The sequence below is a fragment of the Mobula hypostoma genome, chromosome 9 (genome assembly GCF_963921235.1).
Source record: "Mobula hypostoma chromosome 9, sMobHyp1.1, whole genome shotgun sequence".
NCBI lineage: Eukaryota > Metazoa > Chordata > Chondrichthyes > Myliobatiformes > Myliobatidae > Mobula > Mobula hypostoma.
The window spans coordinates 132558834-132586263 of NC_086105.1; the positions used below are offsets into that span (position 1 = coordinate 132558834).

The 27430-nt window shown below is 41.6% G+C and overlaps 1 protein-coding gene across 2 annotated transcripts in view; it reads right to left on the minus strand.

The window, feature by feature from the left end:
* The window catches only part of nubp1 (nucleotide binding protein 1 (MinD homolog, E. coli)), a 62790-nt gene that overhangs the window by 34206 nt on the left and 1154 nt on the right, over nt 1–27430 (minus strand). Inside the window, exons 1-3 of one of the 2 annotated variants that reach the window (XM_063059212.1) lie at nt 24802–25247; nt 21068–21172; nt 20842–20975 (exon numbers count right to left, since the gene is read on the minus strand). In XM_063059212.1, the coding sequence (XP_062915282.1) occupies nt 20842–20975; nt 21068–21172; nt 24802–24895 (333 nt within the window). In that variant the 5' untranslated portion in view covers nt 24896–25247. Of the gene's footprint in view, nt 1–20841; nt 20976–21067; nt 21173–24801; nt 25248–27430 lie in introns of those variants that run through there. The other variant, XM_063059213.1, reaches the window with a different exon arrangement.

Here is a 27430-nt window from a genome sequence, read left to right on the forward strand (position 1 = left end):
AAAATATATTAATGAGCAACTTTGTAGATTATTACACTGACAAAATAAGGTTAAAATTCTTAATCACACTTATACCACTGTACGTTTTGCAGCTGTCAAGAGTGAAAATTCTTCTATTCTAAATCCCATGAAAGTAGTTGCTACTGAACTAGACCCCACCTTCATCTCACTCAATTAAACATCTTTGGAACAAATATATGCAATTTATAGAACGGTAGATTTACAGATCCCTTTCCACTCAATACTTTGAATTTGGTCCAAATTTTGATAGCCATCAATGTGCCAGTTATGTTTTCCCCACAGAACTCCTGCTCACTGGATTTTTTTTTTGTTTTTCACACCATTCTCTGTAAACTGTACAGACTGTTATGTGTGAAAACCTCAGGAGATCAGCAGTTTCTGAGATACTCAAAGCACGCTGTCTGGCACCAACAATCATTCCACAGTTAAAGTCACTTAGATCACTTTTCTTCCCCATTCTGATGTTTGGTCTGAAGAGCAGCTGAACCTCTTGACCTTATCTGTGTGCTTTTATGAATGAGGTGCTGCCACGTGAGTGGCTGATTAGGTATTTGCATTAACAGGCAGGTGTATCTAATAAAATGGCCACGGAGTGTATATTATCATGTTCTATGACATACATTACTATCATCTTCAACAGGCACCACCCTTTTCATATTTATAACATAAAAGCACTCTGCACACTACAAATACAAGTATTGTTGAAGTTAGCATGTCAAAAAAAAATGGGAGAATGGCAACATAAAGTGCAGGTTCGATTTTGGTGAATGGTATATTTAACTCCTCTCCCTAGAATCATCTGTTAAGATGCAACACAAAATCTAGCATCAGATGATTATTAAAAATAATCAAATTATGTACCATTTATAAGTTATCAATAAAATACTTCGAGTCAAGTAAAATTAGCATTATATGAAATATAACCAGGTTACATTGGTTAAGACAAGGAAACTGTTTTTCTGTATGACCACCAAATAAAATATTTTAAAAGACCATCACAGTGACACAACTTACTTCAAACTGTGTACTTTGCATCAATTGTATGTTATAATAATTAAGGGTATAAGTGTACATACATCTAACTTCCTAGTTCCGGAACTTAGTCCCAAATTTGCTTTAAGAGCCTCTACTTTCTTAAGAGTTTTCCACAGGTTTGGTTTGTCATCTGAAACTTTGACAAAACTTCTAGAGATGTATCGCATCTGGTATGGAAAAGCTTACTAAAAGTAGTGGATATAGCCCAGGCCATCACACAAAAAGCCATCCCTACCACTGAATACATCAAAGGAGCACTGCCACAAGAAAGCAGCGTCCATCATCAAGTACCTCCACCATCCAGGTCATGTTCTCTTCTCACTGTTGCCATCAAAGGAGGTACAGGAACCTTCAGTCCCAAACCACTAGGTTCAGGAACAGTTATTACCCCTCAGCCATCAGGCTCCCGAACCAGTGTGGATAACTTCATTCGCTCCAACACTGAACTGATTCCACAACTGATGGGACTCACTTTCCAGGACTCTACATCTCATGTTCTCAATATTATTTATTATTATTTTTTGTATTTGCACAATTTGCCTTCTTTTGCACATTAGTTGTACGTGTGGAGTTTGTATCGACTGTGAATGCCAACAAGAAAATAAATCAGTGTATTTAGTATATGGTGACATATATGTACTTTTATAATAAATTTGAACTTTAAACATTAAATGTGTTGGCCCTTGCTGCAGATTGCAAGATTCCTTCCTAAAATTGAAACTACAGAAACAAAAGCCCATTTCTCCAATCCAAAGAACTTCTCTCAGATCTCAAGGAGTTTGAGAACCTCTGTATTCTTTCTAGATATCAATAAGATTGAAAGAGTACAGAGAAAATTTACCAGGTTGTTGCCAGGAATTAAGGACCTGAGTTATAAGAAAAGGTTGAACAGGTTAGGACTTTATTCTCTGGAGCATAGGAGAAGGAGGGGAGATTTGATAGAGGTATACAAAATGATGAGGGGTATAGATAGGGTAAACGCAAGCAGATTTTTTTCACTGAGGTTGGGTGAGACTAGAATCTGAGGTTAAGGGTAAAAAGTGACATTTTTAAGGGGAACCTGTGGGAAAATTTCTTCACTGAGAAGATGGTGCAACTGTAGACTGAGCTGCCAGTGGACGTGGTGAATAAGGGTTTTATTTGCAACATTTAAGAGAAGTTTAGGTAAGTACGTGGATAGGTGGAGTATGGAGAGCTGTAGTCCAGGTGCAGATCAAAGGGATTAGGCAAACTAACAGTTCTGCACACTCGATGGTCTGAAGGGTCTGTTTCTGTGCTCTATGACTCTGAGGAGAAGCGTTAGCCCACATTTTCCACCCTGATGATCCCTGACGTTCGTCAATTTTAAGATTATAGACAAGAAAGATAACAAAAACATGAACAAAAATGAAACAGTGTCCCAAACTTGTTACTGTTTGGGAGTGTACGTTGCTGTGATCAGAAATAGACTTCTGCTTTCTGGTTAAGACTTGAAGCAAACTGCCAAACTATTTCTGACTTTGCATATTTTCAAAGGATATCATCCTCACCCACCCTGTCGCTAAGTAAATAACAATTCAAAATGAATCACCATTACACATGGAATAAATGATTCTGATTTTGATTGGGGTTGCATTCAAATTAATTTCATTCCATTCTGATGATCAGGTTTATGGCTGAATCTAATGTACCTTCAATTTCCAAGCATGGATTCAAATACAGATTAGTACTGGCCAAATTATAATTTTAATACTTCTGGTTTAACACATTCCTTAGATTCTATCCATTTTACAAAAAAGCAACAGGAGAATCTTGCACACAGAAACTTCTAAGTGGTTTGCTCCACGTACCGATTGCTTAGGTGAAATATATGACAAAAGTCTGTGCTTTCTACCTTATCATGCAGGGAAATGACTAGTAATCATTTTCATTGAAGCTTTTCATAATTTTATATTGATCGGATATAGATTGTAGCTTTCTAACAACTACGCCTTTATGTTAAGTGACACTTGGGAAATATGATACCTTTATTTGATATGCACCACTAGCCATTTCTGATATGATCTCTATCAGCAATTAGGAATTATATGTTAGAACCAGATTACCTAAACAACTCCATTTTGATCCCCTTTATTGGTGAGCTTGCTGGATCATACTGGACAGTTTCACTTATGAAAGTATCTCATAAATTAAGGCAATCTTAGTTTAGGACATAAATGTGACTTTAAGTTTATTTAATCAAGCATCATATTCCATAAGGGTGAAGCTGAAGTCAGAAGTATCACTATTACAGTGGAGTAAAGGAAATTACAAAGGCATGAGAGGGGATTGGCCAAAGGTGATTGAATGGGGACACTAGCAGGGATGATGGCAGAATAGCAATGGCAGGAGTTTCTGGGGGCAATTCAGATACACCCCAATGTGGAAGTAGTATTCTAAAGGGAGGATGAGGCAACCATGGTTGACAAGGGAAGTCGAAGACAGCATAAAAGCAAAAGAGAAGACATATAAAAGAGCAATTATTAGTGAGAAGTTAGAGGATTGGGAACCTTTTAAAAAACAAAACAACAAAGGGCAACTAAAAAAAACATCTGGAGATAAAAAGATTAAATATGAAAGTAAGCTAGCCAATAATATTAAAGATGATACCAAAAGTTTTTTTTCAGATATATAAAGAGTGTATATATACTGGAAAATGATAAGAGGAGGTAGTAAGGGGGGGGGGGGAACAAAGAAATGGCGGACAAATTTAACAATTATTTTCCTTCAGTTTTCACTATAGAAAACACTAACAGTATGCTAGCAGTTCAAGAGTCGGGGCCAGAAGTGAGTGTAGTTGCTATTACTTAGGGGAAGGTGGTTGGGAAGCCGAAAGACCTGAATGTAGACAAGTCACTTGGATCAGATGGACTACACCCCAGAGTTTTGAAAGAGGTAGCTGAAGGAATTGGGGAGGCATTCGTAATGATCTTTCCAGAATCACTAGAAAATTGCAAATGTCAATCCACTCTTTAAGAAGGAAGGTAAGCAGAAGAAAGGAAATTATGGGACAGTTAGCTTGACTTCAGTGGTTGGGAAGATGTTGGAGTCCATTATTAAGGAAGTAGTCTTGGGGTACTTGGAGACGCACATAAAGTAGGCTGTAGTCAGCATGGTCTGCTTAAGGGAAAAGCTTGCTTGACGAAACTGTTGGAATTCTTTGAGGAAATAACAGGCATGGTAGACAGTAGATGTTGTTTACTTAGATCTTCAGAAGGTTTTTGACAAGGTGCTGCACATGAGGCTGCTGAACAGGATAAGTGCCCATGGTATTATAGAAAAGATACTAGTGTAGATGGAAGACTGACTGACTGGCAGGAGGCAGAGTCGAAATAATGGGAGCCTATGCTAGTTGGCTGCTGATGACTAGTACTGTTTCACAGGGGCTGGTATTGGTACTACTTCTTTTCAGGTAATACTATATGTCAGTGGTGCCCAACCTCTGGGCCGCGGACCGATACCGGGCTGTGAAGCATGCAGGGATGCAGCGGTAGTCGGAGCGCACCGAGCACATCTTTAAGAAAAAAGCCAAAATAAACAAGCTAATTAATTAGGTGCTGCCCAGCACGTAAATATCAGCCCAGATCAGAGGTGATTGCCGATTTCACTTGCTCTACACAATGTTCACTCCTCTTTCCAGGGCGCTGGAGCCTTTAGCTGTTCATTATTTGGTCAATTTAAACGCCAGCCCAGACAGGCTGAAAAGACAGGGCTGTCAGGATCGAGGTGACATGTTGAATCTACACAAACTTCTAATAAAGTATAGGCGCTGCTGTGCTTTCTTTGTAATGACAGTTAAGTACTGATCCCAGGACAGACCCTCTGACACTTTTCAGAAAGAGAAACGTCGATCCTTAATGCCGAAGAATTTTAAGTTATTGACCCTCTCCACCTCAGTTCCTCTAATGAAGACTGGCTTCTGGGCAGCACCTAATTAATTAGCTTGTTTATTTCGGCTTTTTTCTTAAAGATGCGCTGGATGCACTCCAGATACTGGTGCACCCCTGCATGCTTCACGGCCCGGAGGTTGGGGACCACTGCTATATGTCAATGATTTGGATGACAGAATTAATGGCTTTACAGCTAAGTTTTCAGACAATACAAAGATAGGTGGAGGGCAGGTAGTGCTGACGAAGCAAGGAGCCTTGGGAAGTACTTCGACAGATTTGGAGAATTGGCAAAGAAGTGGCAGATGTAATATAGTGTAGGGAAGTGTATAGTCATGCACTTTGGTAGGAGTAAAGGTGCAGACTATTTTCTAAATGGGGAGAAAATTCAAAAATCAGAGGCTCAAAGGGACTTGGAAGTCCTTATGCAGGATTCCCTAAAAGTTAACTTGCAAGTTGAGTCGGTGGTAAGGAAGGTAAAGACAGTGCTGGCATTCATTTCAAGAGGACTAGAATATAAGAACAGAGGTGTGATTCTGAGGCTTCATTTGGAGTATTGTGAGCAGTTTTGGGCTCTTTGTCTAAGAAAAGAATGCGTTGGCAATGCAGAGGGTCCATAGGAGGTTCATGAGAATGATTCTGGGAATGAAAGGGTTAATGCACAAGGACCATTTGATGGCTCTGGGCCTGAACTTGCTGGAGCTTCGAAGAATGATGGGGGGGCGAGGCCCCATTGAAACCTATCGGATACTGAAAGGTCTAGATAGAATGGATGTGGAGAGGATATTTCCTACAGTGGGTGAGTCTAGGACCAGAGGGCACAGCCCTCAGTCCTTCAGAATAGAGAGGTGTCCATTTAGAAGAGAGATGAGAAGGAATTTCTGTCTCTAGCCCCGTGGTATGAATATTGAATTCTCCAACTTCCGGTAATTCTCTCTCCCTCCCTTCCCCTATCCCAGTTTCACTCTGCCCCCTCCCCCAGCTGCCTACTACCTCCCTCATGGTTCCACCTCCTTCTACTACCCATTGTGTTTTCCCCTATTCCTTCTTCACCTTTCCTGCCTATCCCCTCCCCCACCCCTTTATCTTTCCTCTGACTGGTTTTTCACCTGGAACCTACCAGCCTTCTCCTTCCCTCCCTCCCCCCCACCTCCTTTATAGGGCCTCTACCCCTTCCCTCTACAGTCCTGACGAAGGGCTCTGGCCCAAAACGTTGACTGATGGTTTCCACGGATGCTGCCTGACCCGCTGAGTTCCTCCAGCGTGTTGTGAAGGAATTTCTTTCACCAGAGGATGGTACATCTGTGGAATTCATTTCCAGTTATGGCTGTGGAGGCCAAGTCATTGGGTATATTTAAAATGAGTTGATAGGTTCTTGATTAATCAGGGCATCAAAGGTTACAGGGAGAAGGCAGGAGAATGGGATAGAGAGGGACAGTAAGTCAGCCAAGATTGAATGGAGTGGCAGACTCAATGGGCCTAGAGGCCCAATTTTACTCCTATAGATGGCTTAAAAATCTGATGTTATTAAGGGTGCTAAAGAGTTATCCACAGGAAATACCATAAATCAAAATACACTGGAGCACAAGATGATTAAAATAAAGACAGCTAATTCAAAGCTCATCCACTGAAATGGAAAGCTGAACAGAACTTTACATCCAGAGTTGACTACACCCTTTTTTAATTATTTGCAGATGTAGAGAGGGAGCACTAATCTAGGAAGATGACTAATCCAAGTCATGATGTGTTAGCGTTTTCAAAATCATATTATTTAAAGTTAACCTTGAAAGAGGAAAAAGTTAATATATACTATGCTACTGCAATTCCCCTTCAAACAAGTACTAGGAACAGAATGACTTTTAACCAGTTTTACTTTCCTCTAATTCTGTTTGTTATCCTTTCTATTTCAAATTGTTTGCATTTCCCCACCTAACAAAACACAATGCAATCCATCTCCCAACAAGGAGACGACGTTTTCCTCAGGCTCATCCTAACAGCAGCTGGTATCACTTCACAAACATTTTCCTTATTCTAAAAGCTAGATCCCAAAAGCTACAATCTTTTCTTGAAAAAGCAGAATGTGTTATGCTGGAAATCTATGCGTGAGTCTAAATTCAAATCAGCCTGTGTCTTTGGTTAAAGCCATTAACAGCACAATACCCAGAGTCAACAGGTCACTTAAGGCAAACTATACCAAATGATGGAAATATGGAATTAAAAACACCACACACTGGAAATACCAAGCAGGTCAGGTAACCTCTTCAGAGAGAGCGCTAACATTTCAGGCTGATGGTTTTTCACATTCTGGAATGTAGATCCAGCTCTTACTAAAGGTTATTGATTAAAAGTATTACTTGTTTCTCTATCCATAGATGCTATCTCTACTGAGAAATGTCTTGTTGGCCAATATAAATTTCTGCTTGGCACTTGTTCCATTTTCTTTTATCTGCAGGGGTCCTTAGCAGTTAATACTGAAAAATAGTCTTAAAGTCTCCAACCACTAAAGACAGAAAAATAACTACAAAACTACTTAGCTTTACAACTTAAAATTTGGAGCTGTATCATGCCCTTAAGTCTAGGCCCAGAGGGCACTGACTAAGAATACAGGTACGTCCCCTTAGAACAGAGATGGGGAGGAATTTGTTTAGCCAGAGAGTGGTGAATCTGTGAAATGCATTGCTATAGACAGCTGTGAAGGCCAAGTCATTGGGCATAGTTAAAGCAGAGGTTGATAGGTTCTTGATTAGTACTAGTGTCAAAGGCAGGAGAATGGTATTGTGAGGGATAATAAATCAGCCATGATGGAATGGAGTAGCAGACTCGATAGGACAAATGGCTTAATGCTGCTCCTATGTCTTATGGTCACATGACAAAATATTGGCCTATTGATCGCTGAGTTACACATCATGAAACAGATTCTTTAAAAACCTGATCTTTTCTATTTTTGCAAAGCAAGTATCTGTAAAGGCAAGCTGATAGCACCATTATAGTAGCTGATTAACATCAATTAATGACACAGCAAATCTCTGTATTAGTAAGGAAGCAATAAGAGGATATAAATTATAACAACACTGGGCTGGGAAAATACAATGTTGATATTTGAAAGGTAAATTATATTTGAAAAATCTATAGCTTGTTTTCCTGACTACACCAGAATTGTGCAGAATTATCTGCAGCTTAATGTGAAAAAGACTAAGGAGCTGGTGGTAGACCTGATGAGGGCTAAGTCACCGGTGCCCTCCGGGGGGGGGGGGGGTCAGTGTGGACATGGTGGAGGATTACCAATACCTGGGGATACGAATTGACAATAAACTGGACTGGTCAAAGAACACTGAGGCTGTCTACAAGAAGGGTCAGAGCTGTCTCTATTTCCTGAGGAAACTGAGGTCCTTTAACATCTGTCGTACGATGCTGAGGATGTTCTATGAGTCTGTGGTGGCCAGTGCTATCAAGTTTGCTGTTGTGTGCTGGGGCAGCAGGCTGAGGGTAGCAGACACCAACAGAATCAACAAACTCATTCGTAAGGCCAGTGATGTTGTGGGGATGGAACTGGACTCTCTGACGGTGGTGTCTGAAAAGAGGATGCTGTCCAACTTGCATGCCATCTTGGACAATGTCTCCCATCCACTACATAATGGACTGATTGGGCACAGGAGTACATTCAGCCAGAGACTCATTCCACTGAGATGCAACACAGAGCGTCATAGGAAGTCATTCCTTCCCGTGGCCATCAAACTTTACAACTCCTCCCTTGGAGGGTCAGACACCCTGAGCCAACAGGCTGGTCCTGGACTTATTTCCTGGCATAATTTACATATTACTATTTAATTATTTATGGTTTTATTACTATTTAATTATTTATGGTGCAACTGTAACGAAAACCAATTTCCCTCGGGATCAATAAAGTATGAATATGACTATGAATAAAGGAGAGGGAATAAGTGGATGTTGCGTATTAGGGAAGGCCTTCAAATGGTGTCTACAAGAATTATTAGACAAAATTGCAGCCCATAACATTGATGATCTCTCTCTTCGATGAGCTGCGAACCATGGCTGACAAGCCCCATCTGGCTGAAGCAACTGGTTTTAAGGCACCAGAACCCTGCCTTTGCCCCTTGTCAGTAGAAACAGTTCCACTGGGCCTAGTAGCTAAGCCACATGTCAAGACCAGGAGCTGGACTTGGTTATAAGAGGCTTTTTAACTTGCACGCCATTGGGAGCATTTAATAGGTAGTGGGAACTTACCCCCACTACGATCCCCAGCTATAACAACCTTTAGAAAAGATGGAAGCAAGGATTATATTTCTCCCGGCTGCACTCAGTCTCAAAATAGAGTTCAGCCATTCTGGACAGAACAAGACAGAAATTTCCTTCACCAGTAGGTTTGAGATCTCTGGGATTCCCTGCCCAAGAGGACAGACAGACAATGCTCAACTCCGGGATCAACAGATTTTTTTAAAGAAATGAAGACTTGTGGGGTTAATGTAAGAAGATGGCACTGAGGTAAAAGATCAGCTTTCATCTTATTGTATGGTGCAGTTGGTATGAGGGGCTGTATGGCCAAATCCAGCTTCTTCCAATGTTTTGTCAACAGGACCAGGTGAACACCAGCTTTAATGGGTTGTAAGGACAGAGCAATCTACAGCAAAAGGAGTGAATCAGAGTTGAAAATTCAAAATAAGAGGTAACAGAATAAGATTAGATTAAGAAAGAGTAAAAAGAAAAGTAAGGCCATTTTAAAATGGTGAAACCTCCAAAAACAATTTACTCCCTACAGGATATTGTAACATTATATTTTGATTGTAGAACTTCAAAATCAAATGGTATGTGGAGTCATGAATTAAGCTGGTAATAGTGACTGTAACATGATTCATTATTTTACCTTTCCCTTGGCTCTCCTGCAAAGTGGGGCAGAGGTTTCTTCCTTTGATGTAAATTAACAGTTTCGAATGACTTTGCTGATTCCTACAACAACTCAAATTTAGCAACTTTAGAGGAGAATGGACAGGTTCATAATATGGTGGCCATTTCTTTAGTTCTTACAAACCTAGCAGCAAATCATCCAGTAATCTGTGGTGAAACAGGACTCAGGTATATGTGTCAAAGGGCTTCCTCCTACGTCAGAAGGAAATTTGAGAACTCTCTTCCTTGCCACAAACTGCTGGCACCTGATGTATGTTAGAAATGGCACTGTTTAAATATGAAACAGATATCCCTGTAAAATGTCCTTCAGTGTAATAAGGTTAAGATTGCCATAAAAAATGTGAGAGAAGTTCAACTTACTGTTATTTGTTTCACAAAGATAAAGTGAGGAATACGCTCTTAGATCTTGAACCTTAATTTGTTCTAAAGCATCTAAATTGGCGCTCGTGGCTTCAATATGCTCAGGGGCCCTGATTGAAATAAGCATTGGCTCCTTAAAATAAAAGAAGGGGACACTCATCCCAGCTTCATCTCTAAATAGAGGCATTGAAAGATCGCCAAGGAGGTTTTCAATCTTTTGTTTATCTGGTTACCTTTATTAGATACAATGAATGAGGAATACAGTACCAATTTCCCACCACTATCTATAAGGAGGTTGTATGTTCTCTCCATGACCTTGTGGGTTTTCTCTGAGTGCTCCTGTTTCCTCCCACAGTCCACAGACGTAGTAATTAGAAGGTTCATTGGTCATTGTAAATTGTCACATCCTCTCAGAGGACCACAGCCTTATTGTGGCTTGCAGTGCCTCAATGACCCAGACAGCTTTGGCTCTTGGTAGGGTCACCCCTGCCAAACCAGTCAAAGGGTAGAGGCCAGACTAAGAGTGGTCCCCCACTCATCCAGGTTCAGGAGTTCTGCTCAGGGCTAACAACCCTGACTGGTAAGACAAAATTTCTATGGAAACAGCAATGAAGATTCCTTCTACATCTGAGTGTGATGGTATTCCTTAGTCTCCACCCGGACCTTACATGACTGACAGTAGTGAAAACCGAGAGACAGGAGTGAAGCCCTCAGCACTGCCAGAGATGGAAGACCTTAACTGCTGCCCTAAATACCAGCAGCATAACAGGCAGTAAGTAAGTAAGTAATTTGTCCCATGATTAGTCAAGGGTTAAATTGTGGTGTGCTGGGCAGCACAGCTCGAAGGGCAGGAAGGGGTTACTTTGAGCAGCAGGATACACTTTAAAACTACACCAAAAGTCAGCAAAGTGGTCAGTAGCACTTTATACTAAATCTCACCCAGCTGTTAATTTAAAGGAAGCACCAGGAACTGATATTTTATTTTGTCCTAAAGTAAACTATTAGGTCAGAATGTTCCTAAAAATAAAATTTTGCAATAATTTTCATGAATATGGTTACTATTCCAATGTTTGAAAGACATTCACACAGGTATGTGGATTGAGAAAGCTTAGAGGATATGTGCCAAACATAGGTAAATAGGACTAGCTCGGATGGACATCTTGGTCAGCATGGAGGAGTTGGGCCGAAGGGCCTGTTTCCCAGCTGTATCACTCTATAACTTCAACTCTATTAGGAAAGAGTAGGGTGAGGTTTACAGCTTCAATATCACCCACTATCAGCGAATACCTGTTTGATCTCCCACAAGTCACATGTTACAATTGCGCCCTGATGAAGAATCTTGGCCTGAAGCACTGTTTATTCCTTTCCACAGGTGTTGCCTGACCTGTTGAGCTTCTCCAGCATTTTGTGTGTGTTACATGTTACAATTACTTCATGAAAGGTGACCTGAATTACTGACAAAGTACTTGAAACTGGTTTTCTGCTTAAATACCGACAGAACTATGTTGTTTATTAAACACATGATGCAGCTGAAGTATCTACAATAGATGCAACACACACAAAATGCTGGAGGAACTCAGCAGGTCAGGCAGCATCTATGGAAATTAATAAACAGTCGATGTTTCTGGCCGAGACCCTTCATCGGTCATGTTGCATGCGTTGCTTTGGATTTCCAGCACCTTCAAATTTCTTGTGTTTACAACAGGTGAATTATGTGAACACCTAAATAAGTCCATCTAAACAGCAAAATATCAGAGCTGGAATTCTCATTGACTGTGAGCAGGGATCAGATAGATACAGGCTTTCTTTGGAGCAGAAGAGGCAGTGAGAGGCAAGATTTAATAGAAAAAACATCCTTAGGTGTGTTGGTTGTTAACACATTTCACTGTACACTTTGATGTACATGTGATAAATACATCTGACTTCCGTTTTAGTTGTCAGAGCCAGAGATGTGGTGAGTAGAAAAGATGTTTTTTTGTTAACAGAGATGACAAAAACTAAGAGATAATAAATTTATGGTAATAAGCGGAAGGTATTATTCATTGAGGGGATTTGGAACTCAATATCTGACAGAGTCGTGGAGGCAGAAATATCCATCAATTTTTTTTCTTTAAGTCTGCACCACCACCTGAGGTCCAATGACCTTATAAAGCTGCAAGCTGAGAAATGGAAAATGGGATTAATCTAAACAGTTCTTTTATAGCAGAAATTAGGACAAGGGGCCAAATGGCTTACATCTGCGCTGTGAATTCCTTCTCACTAGGAGTAGACATCTGAGCTGACTGACCCTTACCTGTGCTGTGAAATTCCACAGAAACACTATTTCAGTTTCCGACAAAACAGACTGAATGAACAAGATTTGCTGTAGAGTTTTCTGAAACCCCACAATAAAAAAAAACACAGCACAAAAACTTAGACCGTGTAGCAAAATTTGATGGCAGCTTCAGACATTTCCCAACAAAGTGCTTATTATTGTTTGATAAGAGCTGGCCGTGACTATTCTTTCTTTGCCCTCCTTCAGTAATACCACAAAATGCTCTGGAACAAGTCTGTACCATTGTATCTTCTCCATTACTCCCCCAGCACAAATTACTGAAATAGTTTGCTGAGGTTTCTTTCTTAGCAATACTGTTGTTAAGTCTGGTGAGTCATTAAAAAGGGATGGAGGGTATGGACCTCATGAAGTTATATGGCTCACATACATAGCTTGATTGTATTTATGGTGCTTTTTGAAAGAAGGGTAAACACTGAAATCTGGGGCAATTGTGAAAAAGATTTCATTGTAAATGAAAATTCTTTTTTTTTTAAGTCATGCGGATGTACCGTTCAAATTTACTGCATTCAGTTTGCAATTCTGGAACTAGTTCATACAAAAATGTCATGATCACATGAGGGTGGCGAGGAGGCAGAGACGTCTTATTGTGCTGAAACACCAAATCTGCTTTCATGACAGATAAATTTAAGGAAGGAGATTTGCGGCTTTGTTTTGACACACCTATCCCAGTATTTTATTAAAAATTCTCGATTCTCCACAGCATATGCTTAAATTGATATAAAAATTAGATATGCTTAATATTTACATAATATATATATATTTATATATACAGTGCAGTGCAAAAGTCTTAGGTACATATATACAGTGCCTAAGACTTTTGCACAGTACTGTATATTGGTTAAAATAGAAAGATGGTTGGAAAACAGTAATAAGAATACTTAGCTTTGTGTTAGCTCAGTTGTATTAAGTGTTATTTAGTAACAGGAAACACATAATATACAGTATTGTGCAAACGTCTTGGGCACCCTAGCTACAGATATATATACATATACCCAAGACTTTTGCACATTATATATAGCTGGTCTGAAAATCTATTTATTTAATTTTTAGGATTTTACACTAGGGAGTAATGTTAAGTATTACAGAAAAGATGCAGTGATGTAGACTTGTTCCAAAGCATTTATTGCCCATCTGAAACTGCCCTCGTAAGATGGTTGTGTGGCACCTTTCAAAATTGCTGCTACATTTCCGGACAGCAGCTCCAACAGTGTCAACTTACCTGGCTGACTTCCTCCAAAGTCAGAAAAAAATCTAGCAATTCATCTAGCCTTGATTTCTTTGTACAACAAGGTCATCTTGCCTACACATATCAAACGCAGACAAGTAAATAGAGCATCTTATAAATAACTATGGATTAATCCAAATTGTTTGGAAAATTATAGTTGATTCTAACCACCATTTTCTGATGCTACATTAATCTGTCATTTGATAATATGACAATGTCATCTGACATGAATTGTTTTCCTCTCCCGTGACCTCTCCAAATATTTCCTTTACTATTTCAATGGCTGACTGCCGTCTAATAATTGTTTTGCTTTTGTAATTCTGTGCACTATTGACTATGATGAGATCACAATCTTTAGTTCTGTTGGTAGTGGAATTCTTGCTTTAATACCACTTGCTTGTTCAGTCATTCCATTAACATTACTTGCCCCTTTATATATCCAAATTGATCATTAAATGTGGAAAGTTTCAAAAATCGATTGGCACTAAGTGTAGATTTCACATTGCCATTGATACCTCTCTACTTTCAGTAAAAAACACATTGTCTTTATATTTTCTTAATTGTGTAGGATTAATCTTAACTTTTGTTTTATATTTACAAAGCTATACATTGCAGCTGAATTTTAAGGAGATTCTATAACATTACTCTGAAGTTTATGTTGTTGAGAAGCCTATAAAATTATCAAATTAACCATATCTGGTAGTTGTCATGTAGTTCACCCAGTACACAGTATATCAATGTATACCTCACAGACAGCCACCTTTTCAAATCCCACCAGCTCATAACATCCACACATATTGTACCTGGTTGCCTAAAATAGCAAATCAAATAGCCTCTGTAAAGAAACAATATTTAAAGCTAAGCACTCAACAAATCAGGCAAAATTAGAATCTACACTATGTACCTGTTTTCCCTGACAAGGAAATTTTCCTCCTTCTCTATTGTCACCATGAGGCAGAAGTAGATCTAGGAAATGACATGCAAAGAATAACACCTTCAGAGTCCATAGCTGTGAAATCTCAAATCCCTCCTGCTGCAAACACCTTCTTTACTGTCGGTGCATTAGAAAGCACATATTTCATCTACTTCTACTCCTTTGTTGGATAAATCCTGAATAATCCCACATTTTCAATCATTGGTGGTTAACCTGTCATAATATCAGAGCTGGATGACAGCAAACAAAATATTTCTCTAGCACACCTGGTGTTTAGAGGATTGTGAGATTCATGGAAACTACAGAGTTGCTAGTACAGAATTGCAATGCTAGATACTGATCACACATGGAACAGGACGGCCACCTTCAGACCTACAGATCTCTATTTCTCAGTTTAGATTAAATATGCCCCCAGGAAACCAGGATAAGGGTTATATAGCAAGTGATGGAACTGTGGGTTAGTAAGTCTGCAGATGATATGAAGGTTGGTGGTGTTCTGGATAATGTAGAAGGTTGTTGTAGATTACGATGAGACACTGGTAGGATGCAGAATTGGGCTGGAAGTGGCAGAAGGAGTTCAATCTGGAAAAGTGTGAAGTGATTCACTTTGGAAGGCTGAACTTAAAGGCAAAGTACAGGTTAATGGCAGGATTCTTAACAATGGGGAGGAACAGAGGGATCTTGGGGTTCATGTCCATAGATCCCTCAAAGATACAGTGCAAGTTGATAGGGTGGTTAAGAATTCATATGGTGTGATGGCCTTCATTAGCCGGGAGATTGAGTTCAAGAACGCGAGGTAATGCTGTAGCTTTATAAAACTCTGATTATACCACACTTGGAATATTGTATTCAGTTCTAGTCATTTCATTATAGAAAGGATGTGGAAGCTTTAGAGAAGAAGCAGAGGAGGCTTACTGGGATGAAACCTGGATGAGAGAGCATGTCTTATGAGGATAGGTTAAGTGAGTTAAGGCTTTTCTGTTTCTAGATAAGGAGGATGAGAAGTGACTTGAGAGGTGTACAAGACGATAGGAGGCAGAGATAGAGTAGACAGCCAGAGACTTCTTCCCGGGGCAGAAAAGGCTAATACAAGGGGGCGTAGCTTTAAGGTGCTTGGACCAATGTATAGAGGGGATATCAGAGGTAGCTTTCTTTCACAGAGAGTGGTAGGTGCGTGGAACATGCTACCAGGGTTGGTGGTAGAGCTAGAATCAGGTTTATTAGCACCAGCATGTGTCATGAAATTTGTTAACTTAGCAGCTGCAGTTCAATGCAATACATAATATAGAAGAAAAAATAAGTAAATAAATCAATCAATAACTGTACATAAATATTGAATAGGTTAAAAATCATGCAAAAACAGAAATAATATATATTTAAAAAGTGAGGTCGTGTTTATGGGTTCAATGTCCATTTAGGAATCGGATGGCAGAGGGGAAGAAGCTGTTCCTGAATCACTGAGTGTGTGCCTTCAGGCTTCTGTACCTCCTATCTGATGGTAACAATGAGAAAAGGGCATGCCCTGGGTACTAGGGGTCCTATATAATGGATGCTGCCTTTCTGAGACACCGCTCCTTAAAGATATCCTGGGTACTTTATAAACTAATACCAAGATGGAGCCGACTAGATTTACAACCCTCTACAACTTCTTTTGGTTCTGTGCAGTAGCACCCCCCCCCCCCCCGCAATACCAGACAGTGATGCAACTTGTCAGAATGCTCTCCATGGTACATTTATACAAGCTTTTGAGTGTTTTTGTTGACATACCAAATCACTTCAAATTCCTAATGAAATACAGACTCTCTCTTGCCTTCTTTACAGCTGCATCGATATTTTGGGACCAGGTTAGGTCCTCAGAGATCTTGACACCCAGGAAACTGCTCACTCTCTCCACTTCTGATCCCTCTTTGAGAATTGGTATGTGATCCTTCATCTTACCCTTCCTGAAGTCCACAATCAGCTCTTTTGTCTTACTGACATTGAGTGCAAGGTTGCTGCTGCCACACCACTCCACTAGTTGGAATATCTCGCTCCTGTACACCCTCTCATCTCCATGTGTGATTCTACCAACAATGGTTGTATCATCAGCAAGTTTATAGATGGTATTTGAGCTATGTCTAGCCACTCAGTCATGGGTACAGGTGTCCCCTGCTTTTCCAACATTCGCTTTACCACACCTCGCTGTTACAAAAGACCTACATTAGTTACCTGTTTTCGCTAACAGAAGGTGTTTTCACTGTTACGAAAAAAGGCAACGCGTGAAAAAAGGCAGCACACGCCCGCCATTCTTAAACACGTGCTTTATCTCGATTTATTTTGTGCATCCGTTAGCAAAATGAGTTTGAAGGTATCGGAAAAGCTTAAAAGAGCTCGTAAGGGTGTTATGCTTAGCGTAAAACCAGACAAATAATTAAGCGTTTTGATCATGGTGAACAAAGTAAGGACATTGTCCGCGCGTTGAACTTGCCTGCATCCACCATTCGCACTATTTATACGCAGAGAGAAAGAATCTTGAAAGCTGCCAATGTTACTGTTGGTTCCGCTCGCAGCAAAGTGGTCTCTCTTAGTCGGCATCCAGTAATGGATAAAATGGAACGACTATTGCTTGAGTGGATTGATGGGTGTACAAAGCGTGGTATTCTGTTAAGTTATCTTATACTTAAGAAGAAATCAGTCAGTCTTTTTAATAAGCTGAAACAGAAAGCACTGGCCGATAGTGATGAAAGTGTTGCGAAAGTGGAATTTAAAGATAGTCATGGGTGGTTTGATCGGTTTCTGAGGCGAGGGCAGCTTCATAGCTTAACGTTTACCGGAGAGAGTGCTTCGGCTGGTAACTGAAGCTGCCGAAAAGTTCCCAGCAGAAGGTGGTTATTCGTATTAGCAAGTGTTCAACTGTGACGAAACTGCAATTTATTGGAAAAAATTGCCGAGTAAGACATTTATTTTGAAAGAAGAAAAGCAGGCTAAGGGACACAAGGCATCGAAGGACAGGTGTACCCTAATGTCAATTATTAATGCCACTGGTGATGCTGTCCTTAAGCCTCTACTAGTGTACCATTCAGAAAATCCGAGGGCACTTAATGGTGTTGATAAGAAAACACTTCCCGTTGTGTTCCGTTCACATCCAAACAGTTGGAATACCCAAGTGCTTTTTTCTGAGTACATGAGCGGATACGTTAGTCCTTTCGTTGAAAAATACTGTAGAGAAAATAACCTCGATAATAGGTGTCTTGTGATTGTCGATAATTGTGCTGCTCATCCATCTGCCATTACCAAGTATGGCGGTAACATTCGTGTTGCGTTCTTACTGCCGAATACGACATCGTTGCTGCAGCCGTGCGACCAAGGCCTAATAGCCACCATTAAGGTTTGCTATACGCAAAATGTGATGCGTTTTATTGTAAGTGCTATTGACAGAGAGGTCAACTCCGAAGCAACTTTGCGAGAGATCTGGAAAGACTACAATATAAAATTGGCAATCGCCAACACTGGAGATGCTCTCGATAGGCTAACAGTCTCAATGAGAAATGGCGTTTGGAGGAAACTATGTCCCGAAGCAGTGAACGATTTTAAAGGCTTCGAACCATTAACAATAAATACGGCAAGAGTGAGCTTGGCTAAGGAGGCTGGATTTGTGGAAGTTGACGAAGATGATGTTGAAGAGGTTTTGGCATCCCATGACCAAGAACTGACAGATGAAGAGCTGATGCAATTGCAAGAGGAAAGGATAACAATCGAAACCGAACGCAATAGCCAACGGCCCGAAAGTGAAATCGTCCAGGAACTGAACGTGAAGCAATTGCGTGAAATTTTCACTGCGATTGACAACGCTGCAATGATTGCAGAAAAGTATGACTTTAATTTTGAAAGGGTACGTCGGTTTAGAGCATATTTTCAGGATAGTTTGAGTGCTTACAAAGAACTGTATGATTAAAAAATGCACGAGGCTAAGCAGTCAAGCAAGCCTTCCACATCAGCCACAGCAGACAACGAACCTCGACCTTCGACATCGAGGCAGGCAGACATAGAAGGTGACTGCCTGCCTGATGGAAAGAGACCACAATGAGATGACACCCCAGTCTCCTCTACCTCCCACCACCCCAACCTCCGACAACTCAGCCTAACACACCATCCCGATTCCCGTAAGTGAAACTACACTGTACATACATTATTTCTGCTTTTATATAGGCTGTGTATTTTTGTGTTATTTGGTATGATTTGTTATTTGGTATAATTTGGCAGCCTCATAGCTTAAAGGTTATTGGACAGAGTGTTTCCGCCGACAGCGCTTCCGCAGAGAACGCTTGCGTGAGATTTTCGCTGCGCTAGACAGTGCTTCAATGATTGCAGAAAAGTAGTTCTACTTTATACAGGCTGTGTATTTATTGTATCATTCCTGCTTTTACTATATGTTCCTGTTCCTTTAGGTTTTATGTGTTATTTGGCATGATTTTGTAGGTTAATTTTTGGGTCTGGAAACGCTCAAAATTTTTTCCCATATTAATAAATGGTAATTGCTTAATCACTTTACGACATTCTGGCTTACGAACCATTTCATAGAAACGCTCTATCTTTGGATGGCAGGGGAAAGCTGTACAGAGAGAGTAGAGCAGTGGACTAAGCACACACCCCTAAGGTGCGCCAGTGTTGATCATCAGCGATGAGGACATGTTATCTCCAATCCGCACAGATTGTGGTCTTCCGGTTTGGAAGCTGAGGATCCAATTGCAGAGAGAGGTACAGAGGCCCAGGTCCTGTAACTTATCAATCAGGATTGTGGGAATGATGGTGTTACATGCTGAGCTGTAGTTGATGAACAGCATCCTGATATAGGTGTTTGTATCGTCCTGGTGGTCTAAGGCCATGTGAAGAGCCATTAAAATTGCATCTGCTGTTGACCTACTGTGGTGATAGGCAAATTACAGTGGATCCAGGTCCTTGCTGAGGCAGGAGTTTAGTCTAGTCATGACCAACCTCTCAAAGCATTTCATCACTGTTGATATGAGTGCTACTGGGTGATAGTCATTAAGGCAGCTTACATTATACTTCTTAGGCACTGGTATGGTTGGTGCCTTTTTGAAGCTAGTGGGAACTTCTTCCCTTAGTTGTGAGGTGTTGAAAATGTCCTTGAATACCCTTGTCAGTTGATTGGCACAGGTTTTCAGAGCCTTACCAGGTACTCTGTCGGGGCCTACCGCCTTGCAAAGGTTCATCCTCTTTAAAGACAGCCTAACATCGGCCTCCGAAACAGAGATCACAGTGTCACCAAGTGCAGCAGGGATCTTCAGCAGGAGGAACATTGAAATGGATGAAAGAAAAACAGAGGGCCCTATGGGAGGGTAGGCTTAGGTTGCTCTTGCAGTAGGTTAAAAGGTTGGCAAAATATCATGGGCCAAAGGGCCTCTACTGCATTCTATCCAGCAATATGGAAGAGAAATAATACCATAATGCATTGATGTCCTTGCAGAAGGACCATAACCTTGTCATAGTTTGCAGGCTCCTGTGCCTTAATGACCCAGGGAGCGATGTTGGCTGGAGTCAGGGCTTTATTGTTTGGCTCGTGGTAGGGTCACTTGTGCCAAACAGGTCAAAGGGTAGAGGACAGACTGAGAGTGGTCCACTAGTCCTCCAGGTTCGGGGGTTTGGCTCAGGGCTAACAACCCTGACTGGCAAAACAAAATTGTTATGGAAACAGCAATGAAGAATCCTTCTACATCTGAGCACAACAGTGTTCCCGAGTCTCCACTCAGGACTTGCATGGCTGACAGTAGTGAAAACCAAGAGGAAGCCACTGACATGATGAAGGAATCCATGAACACCAGCAGAAATGGAGGACCTTCAATGCTGCCCTAAACACCAGCAGCGTAATGAGCATCAATGACTACTGCTTTTAAAGTCTCAAGGAAATAACATTCCATTCTAATTATTACTTAAATTCACAGAGGCATTTTTACACATGACAAAAAAATCTTATGATGGTGCCATTCTAACTACATTTCCATAGAAGGCAAGCCCATTCAAAGTTAGTTTTTTCATTTTTTTTAACCTCCACACTAATTCAATTTGCAAGAGAAAAAGAGGAAGTGTAAATCTGATTCCTTACCTGCTTGGTGTCATCACTTGCTATCCCGTGAGCTAGGTGGGCACTGAAAGTGCTTTTGCCAACCCCTCCTTTTCCAGACAAAACCAGGATTTTATGTTTAACAGATACCATTTTCTCCTTAATTTCCTGAATGGCTGGAGTGTTAAAACAAAGTTAAGGTTTTTCATAGTTAGTCAAGAATTATAACAATGACTTTGATAGCTCAAAAATACACCGTAAAATCTACCTGGATCTGGAGCTTTTGTGGCACCGGAAGCACATAACGCTTGATTAGGACAACCCTGGCAGGCGGAAGCTTTACCAGCATCTTCGCTGGCTGTCCCTGGACAATCTAAAATGAAACAGATGAGACGTTAATTTACATTGCCATTATGAGGAGTTAACACATTCTTCCTGTGAACACATGGCTTTCCTCTGCCAGGCCATACGTAAAGATAGTGGAGTAATGGGCTACTATAATCGCCTACTATAAATTGCCTTTTAGTTCAAAGTTCAAAGTAATTTTTCTATCGAAGAACATATATGTGACCAAAGAGTTAAAAAAAAATACACATGGACTAAGATGGTAACTGTCCTGTGCTATCACCAGCAGGATCATCAGTTGATCTGCCACCTGTCTTCAGGAGTTTCGGCCCGCTTATGATCAAGACTCCCTCGAGGTGGTGGGCCAGCAGTGCTAAAGCACCACCTCCCACTGGTGAGCTTAAAAACTTGGCATCTGCCTCTATCAGAGTTGTTGGTCACTTCCATCCAACAGATAATACCCTGAGATTCATTTTCCTGCAGGCATTCACAGTAGAACTAAGAAATACCACAGAATCAACGAAAAACTACACACTACCTACAGACTGACAAATAGCCGATGAGCAAAAAACAAACTGTGCAAATACAAAAAAAAATATTTTATTTATTGAGATACAGTGCGAAATAAGCCCTTCAAGCCATGCCTACCAGCAACCTCTGGTTTAATCCTAACCTAATCACAGGACAATTTTACAATGACCAGTTCACCTACCAACCGGTAGGTCTTTGGACTGTGAGTGGAAACCAGAACACTTGGAGGAAACCCACATGGTCATGGGGAGAACAAACAAACTGCTTAAAAGCAGCGGTAGCAATTGAACCCAGGTTGACAGTATTGTAAAGTGTTGTGCTAACCAATATGCTACTGTGGCGGTAGTAAATAAATAATTAATACCGAGACCATGAGTTAGAGTCCTTGAAAGCAAGCTGAATTTAAGCTTAGAGAAGGTAAGTGGCAAAAATGTCCAGGAGAAGTTGGTAGGGTGTTAGAAATATATTGCATGGTTACAATGGGATAAGACGAGGGAAAGTGGACTATTGGCTTTGCTCTACTTAACCTGGCAAGGATTTAATAAGCTGATGAACCTTTCTGCATCATAGTGCATGAACATTGCTACAACATGCCACTGAGTGACATTCTGGACCACACTGCTGGAATCAGAATTCTAAACAGGTCAAAAATATGCATGGAAGAAGCTTTGATATGCCTTGTGCAAGATGCACATTACTAGTTGTTTAAAATGCTATTCAGAATAAGTATCAGAATATTTCACATCAATTTTAGCACAGCATAGTGGGTTGAAGGGTCTATACTGTTCTTTGTGCAACTCATTGAAGAAGTTCAAAGATGGTTTTAGGTCAGTTATACTTGAGTCAAAAATTACCAAATGACCTGGAGTGACCCAGTGACTCAAATACATTCCTATATTTCTATGACAAATTCTTTTATCCTTATTTACAATTAACTATTTTAGTAAATTTGTCATGTTATAATCACATCTTCCAATTGGAATCAAATAGTAGTGGTATTGCATTGTCCTCTTCAGGGGCAGCATATGATTATAGAATAAGTGCAATGGCAAATCTTATAACTACAAACAACAGGAATTCTGCAGATGCTGGAAATTCAAGCAACACACATAAAAGTTGCTGGTGAACGCAGCAGGCCAGGCAGCATCTCTAGGAAGAGGTGCAGTCGACATTTCAGGCCGAGACCCTTCGTCAGCACTAGATAGTCTTATAACTACAAGCAGTCTTTTAAATAATTTAGTTTATGCACCCCTTTTCTCCAATTCATCTATCAGTCTTCATCAGTTTGTCCTCCGTCATCCCATTTTGCCCTCTCAATGGCCGTTAATCCCACCAAACTTCTTCAACCCACCTCTACCCCTTTCTCAACCCCATTCTCTTCTCTCTGACTTCTTCATTCAATTCTGACTTGGCCATTTGTTCTAAACCCACCGGATTGCCCCCTCCCCCATGTGGACTAAGCTAGTCACATTGTCCACGTTCGACCCACATCCCTCTCAACCTTTCCGATCCACCTAACTGTCCAAATACCTTTTAAATGCTGTCACTGCACCTGCTTCAACCACATCCCAGACAGCCTGGCCCAGATATATACCATCCTCTGTTGAAAACGTTGCTCCTCAGGTTACTAACAAATCTTTCTCATCTCACCTTAAATCTCTGCTCTCTAGTTCTTGATTCCTGATTCAACCACCCTGGGAAAGAGACCTCTATCATTCACCTTATCAATGCTCCTCATGACTTTATACACCTCTGAAAATTCACCCCTCACTCTTAGACACTCCAAGGAATCAACATTTTACCTGGCCAACCTTTCTCTGTACGTATACAGCTAAACAAAACAATGTTCCTTGGGACCAAGGTGCAAAGCACAGTACATACATCACATTTCGTAGAGCACATGAAATGCTATTAACATAATATCTTCATAATATATACCTTTACAATAATACCTTTTCCTCACTCTTTTCAGTTTAATGGTATTTTTCCTATAGCAGGGTTACCAAAACTAACAAAATATTCTAAACGTGGCCTTTTACAACAGTACCATTTGTGTAACTGCAACGTAACATTGCAGCTTCTACACTCAATGCTCTGACTGATGAAGGTCAGCGTGGCAAACACTTTCCTCACCAGGATGACTACCTGCGACTCCAGCTTCACAGAATGCTTAACAGATTTCATCATCGTTCGTCCTTACGTCCCCACCTAGGACCCTTCAGCGGCAATCTTCACCTTCACCCTCCGCTCCCCCACCTGGCTCTATCTACTTTTCTGCCTTGCTTGTCTGCTTCCACCGAGCACCTACTTGCCTCTGTCTCTACGCTCCACCCTTGCCCGTTCTGGCTCGAACTGCCTGTCAACATTCACCATTCCTCAGTCCACCCATCACCAACTGGCCCCCGTCTCAACTCTCTCCTCCTTAGACTGGTCATCTTCTCTCCCCACTCTCAGTCGTTCAAATTTATTGTCATTCAACCATACGTACATATACAGTTAAAAGAAACAATGTTTCTCTGGGACCAGTACATATATCACATCCAGCACATAAAATACGATTAACAGATAATAAAAAAATTCTGTAGATGTACAAGTTGACATGAAGCCATATACTACATATCGTTAAATATAATGCTACTGGCACTGTCATAAATAATGCGTACTGGGTGGTAGCAGGGTGTTCAGAAGTCTCACAACCTGGGGGAAGAAGCTGTTACCCAGCCTAACAGTCCTTGTTCCTATTCTGTGATACCTTCTGCCTGACAGTAGGAGGTCAAAGAGATCGTGGGATGGATGGGAGGGGTCCTTGACAATGTTGAAGGCTCTGTGACCACAGCATTTCTGGTACATGTCCTGAATGCTAGATGAATCCTGAAGCTGGGTCTCGACCCTGAATTTTTGACAATTCCTTCCCCACTCCAACCTTACCCTGCAGACACTGGCTTTACCCACAAGCAGAGGGACTCCACATACCAGCATCTGCAATATCTTGTGTCTCCAGTCAGGATGGGGTCTAAGACGGACTAGAAAAGGATGGCAGATCTCCCTCCAAGCAACAATGATTACAGATGATTTCATCCCCTCTCATTCCAGCCAAAACATACATAGCGTTCCTCTTGTCCTCACCTTCAGTTTCACCAGTCTCCACTTTTAAGATACTATTTTCAATTATTTCCACAGGCTTCAATGGGCACTTTCTTCCTTCCTCCCCTCTCGGCATTCTAAAGGGATCTATGTATATCAGTTTTGTTTTGCACTTCCAGCATCTGCAGATCTAGCTCCAAATATCAATGAACCAGCCAGGTTTTCACAATAGTCCAGTCCAGGGGTTCCCAACCTGGGGTCCATGGCATCAACAAGTTTGGGAATCCGTGATCAGGCTTCAATCATACCGGTGCCTCAGAAGAGCGTGGTGACCTGCCTCAGTGACTACCGCCCAGTGGCACTTACATCCACGGTGATGAAGTGTTTTGAGAAGCTGGGGATGGGACATATCAGCTCCTGTCTGAATGGCGACTTGAATCCATTCTGATTTGCCTACCAAAGCGACATGTCCACAGTGGATGCCATCTCATTGGCTCTTCATACAACTCCGGAACATCTGGACAGCAAAATGCAACATCAGAATGCCCTTTATCAATTACAGCTCAGCATGTAATATCATAATTCCCTCAAAACTAATCAATAAGCTCCAAGACCTTGGACTCAAGACCTCCTTGTGCATTTGGATCCTGGATTTCCTCACTTGCAGACCCCAGAAAGTTTGGATCGGCAGGAACATCTCCTCCACAATCTCCATAGGAGCACCACAGGGATGTGTACTTAGTCCCCTGCTCTACTCGCTTTACACCTATGACTGTACGACTGCGTGACAGCTCCAATGCCATATACAAGTTTGCTGATGACACCACTGCTGTGGGTGTACCAAAGGTGGTGATGAATCAGCATACAGGAGGGAGATTGAAGTTTTGTCTGAGTGGTGTAATAACAACCACCTCTCGCTCAATGTCAATAAGACTAAGGAACTGATTGTAGACTTCAGCAGAGGGAAACCAGAGGTCCATGAGCCAGTAATCATCAGAGGATCAGAGGTGGAGAGGGTCAGTAACTTCAGACCCATCATATAAATATTATTGTAAAGAAAGCACAACAGCACCTCTGCTTCCTCAGGAGTCTGCGGAGATTTGGCCTGTCATCAAAAACCTTGGCAAACTTCTATAGATGTGTGATGGAAAGAGCACTGATTGGATACATTATGGCCTGGGATGGGAACACCAATGCCTTTGAGTGGAAAATCCTACAAACGGTAGTGGATTCAGCCCCAGTGCATCAAGGGTAGAGCCCTCCCAACCACTGAGCACATCTACATGAAATGTTACTGAAGAAAAGCAGCATCCATCAGCAGAGATTCTCATCACCCAGGCCATGCTCTTTTCCTTCTGCTGCCATCAGGTAGAAGGTACAGGAGCCTCAGGACTCGTACCACCAGGTTCACGGACAGTTACTACCCTTCAACCATCAGGCTCTTGAACCAAAGGGGCTAACTACACTCATTCTATTTTTGGTGTCCCACAAATGATGGTCTCACTTTGAGGGCTCTTTGTCTTGTTATTTCATCCTCATTATTTATTGCTAGTTATTTATATCAGCATTTGCACGGTCTGTTGGTCATTGATCACATTTACAGTTACTATTCTATAGATTTGCTAAGTATGCAGCAGGAAAAAGAATCTAAGGGTTGTATCTGGTGACATGTTTGTACTCTTAATTTTATTTTGAACTTAGATTCACGGTCGACAACACAAGGCCTTATAAAGACGTAATTTCTAAAGTGAAGCTCAGTGGGCACACCAAATCCCAATGAGTTAGGAAAAGCAGAATTTTAATCTTGTTTATGCAGGTAAAATATAGGAGATCTGGAGGACAATAGAATTACTAAATCTAGAACAATTGTCCCAGATTAGTCAATGGCATTCATAGGAAGTGCCCCTAAAATCAGCCACTAATCTCATCAATGGCCAGGGCAAGCCTCACTCACTATCCAGGAAGCGCTACCCAGGTCAGGCACTGGTCACTCTGGGAGTTCTCACCAGCCAATCACGGTGAGTTCCTCCATGGGTCAGTCACTGCTTTCTCAGGGAACATCCTCATGAGTTAGTCACTGGACATTCCAGTAGCCCCAGCCCCGGGTCGGTGACCAGCCACTCTGGGGGCTTTTCTCTCCCCCCACCAAACACCCACCCAGTCACTGATCACTCTGAAAGCCTCCCCCAGAGTCCGTCACTGGTCACTCTGAGCCTCCCCAGTCACTGGTCACTCTGGAAGTCACTCCCTGGGTCAGTCACTGGTCACTCTGGAAGCCTCCCCCTGGGTCAGTCACTGGTCACTCTGAAAGTCACCCCCTGGGTTAGTCACTGGTCACTCTGGAAGCCTCCCCCGGGTCAGTCACTGGTCACTCTGGAAGCCTCCCCCTGGGTCAGTCACTGGTCACTCTGGAAGCCTCCCCCTGGGTCAGTCATTGGTCACTCTGAGCCTCCCCGGGGTCAATTACTGGCCACTCTATAGGTCACCCCCTGGGTCAGTCACTGGTCACTCTAGAAGCCTTCCCCAGGTCGGTCACTAGCCACTCTAGAAGCCTCCCCCGGGTCAGTCACTGGTCACTCTTGAAGCCTCCCCCTGGGTCAGTCACTGGTCACTCTGGAAGTCACTCCTGGGTCAGTCACTGGTCACTCTGGAAGCCTCCCCCTGAGTCAGT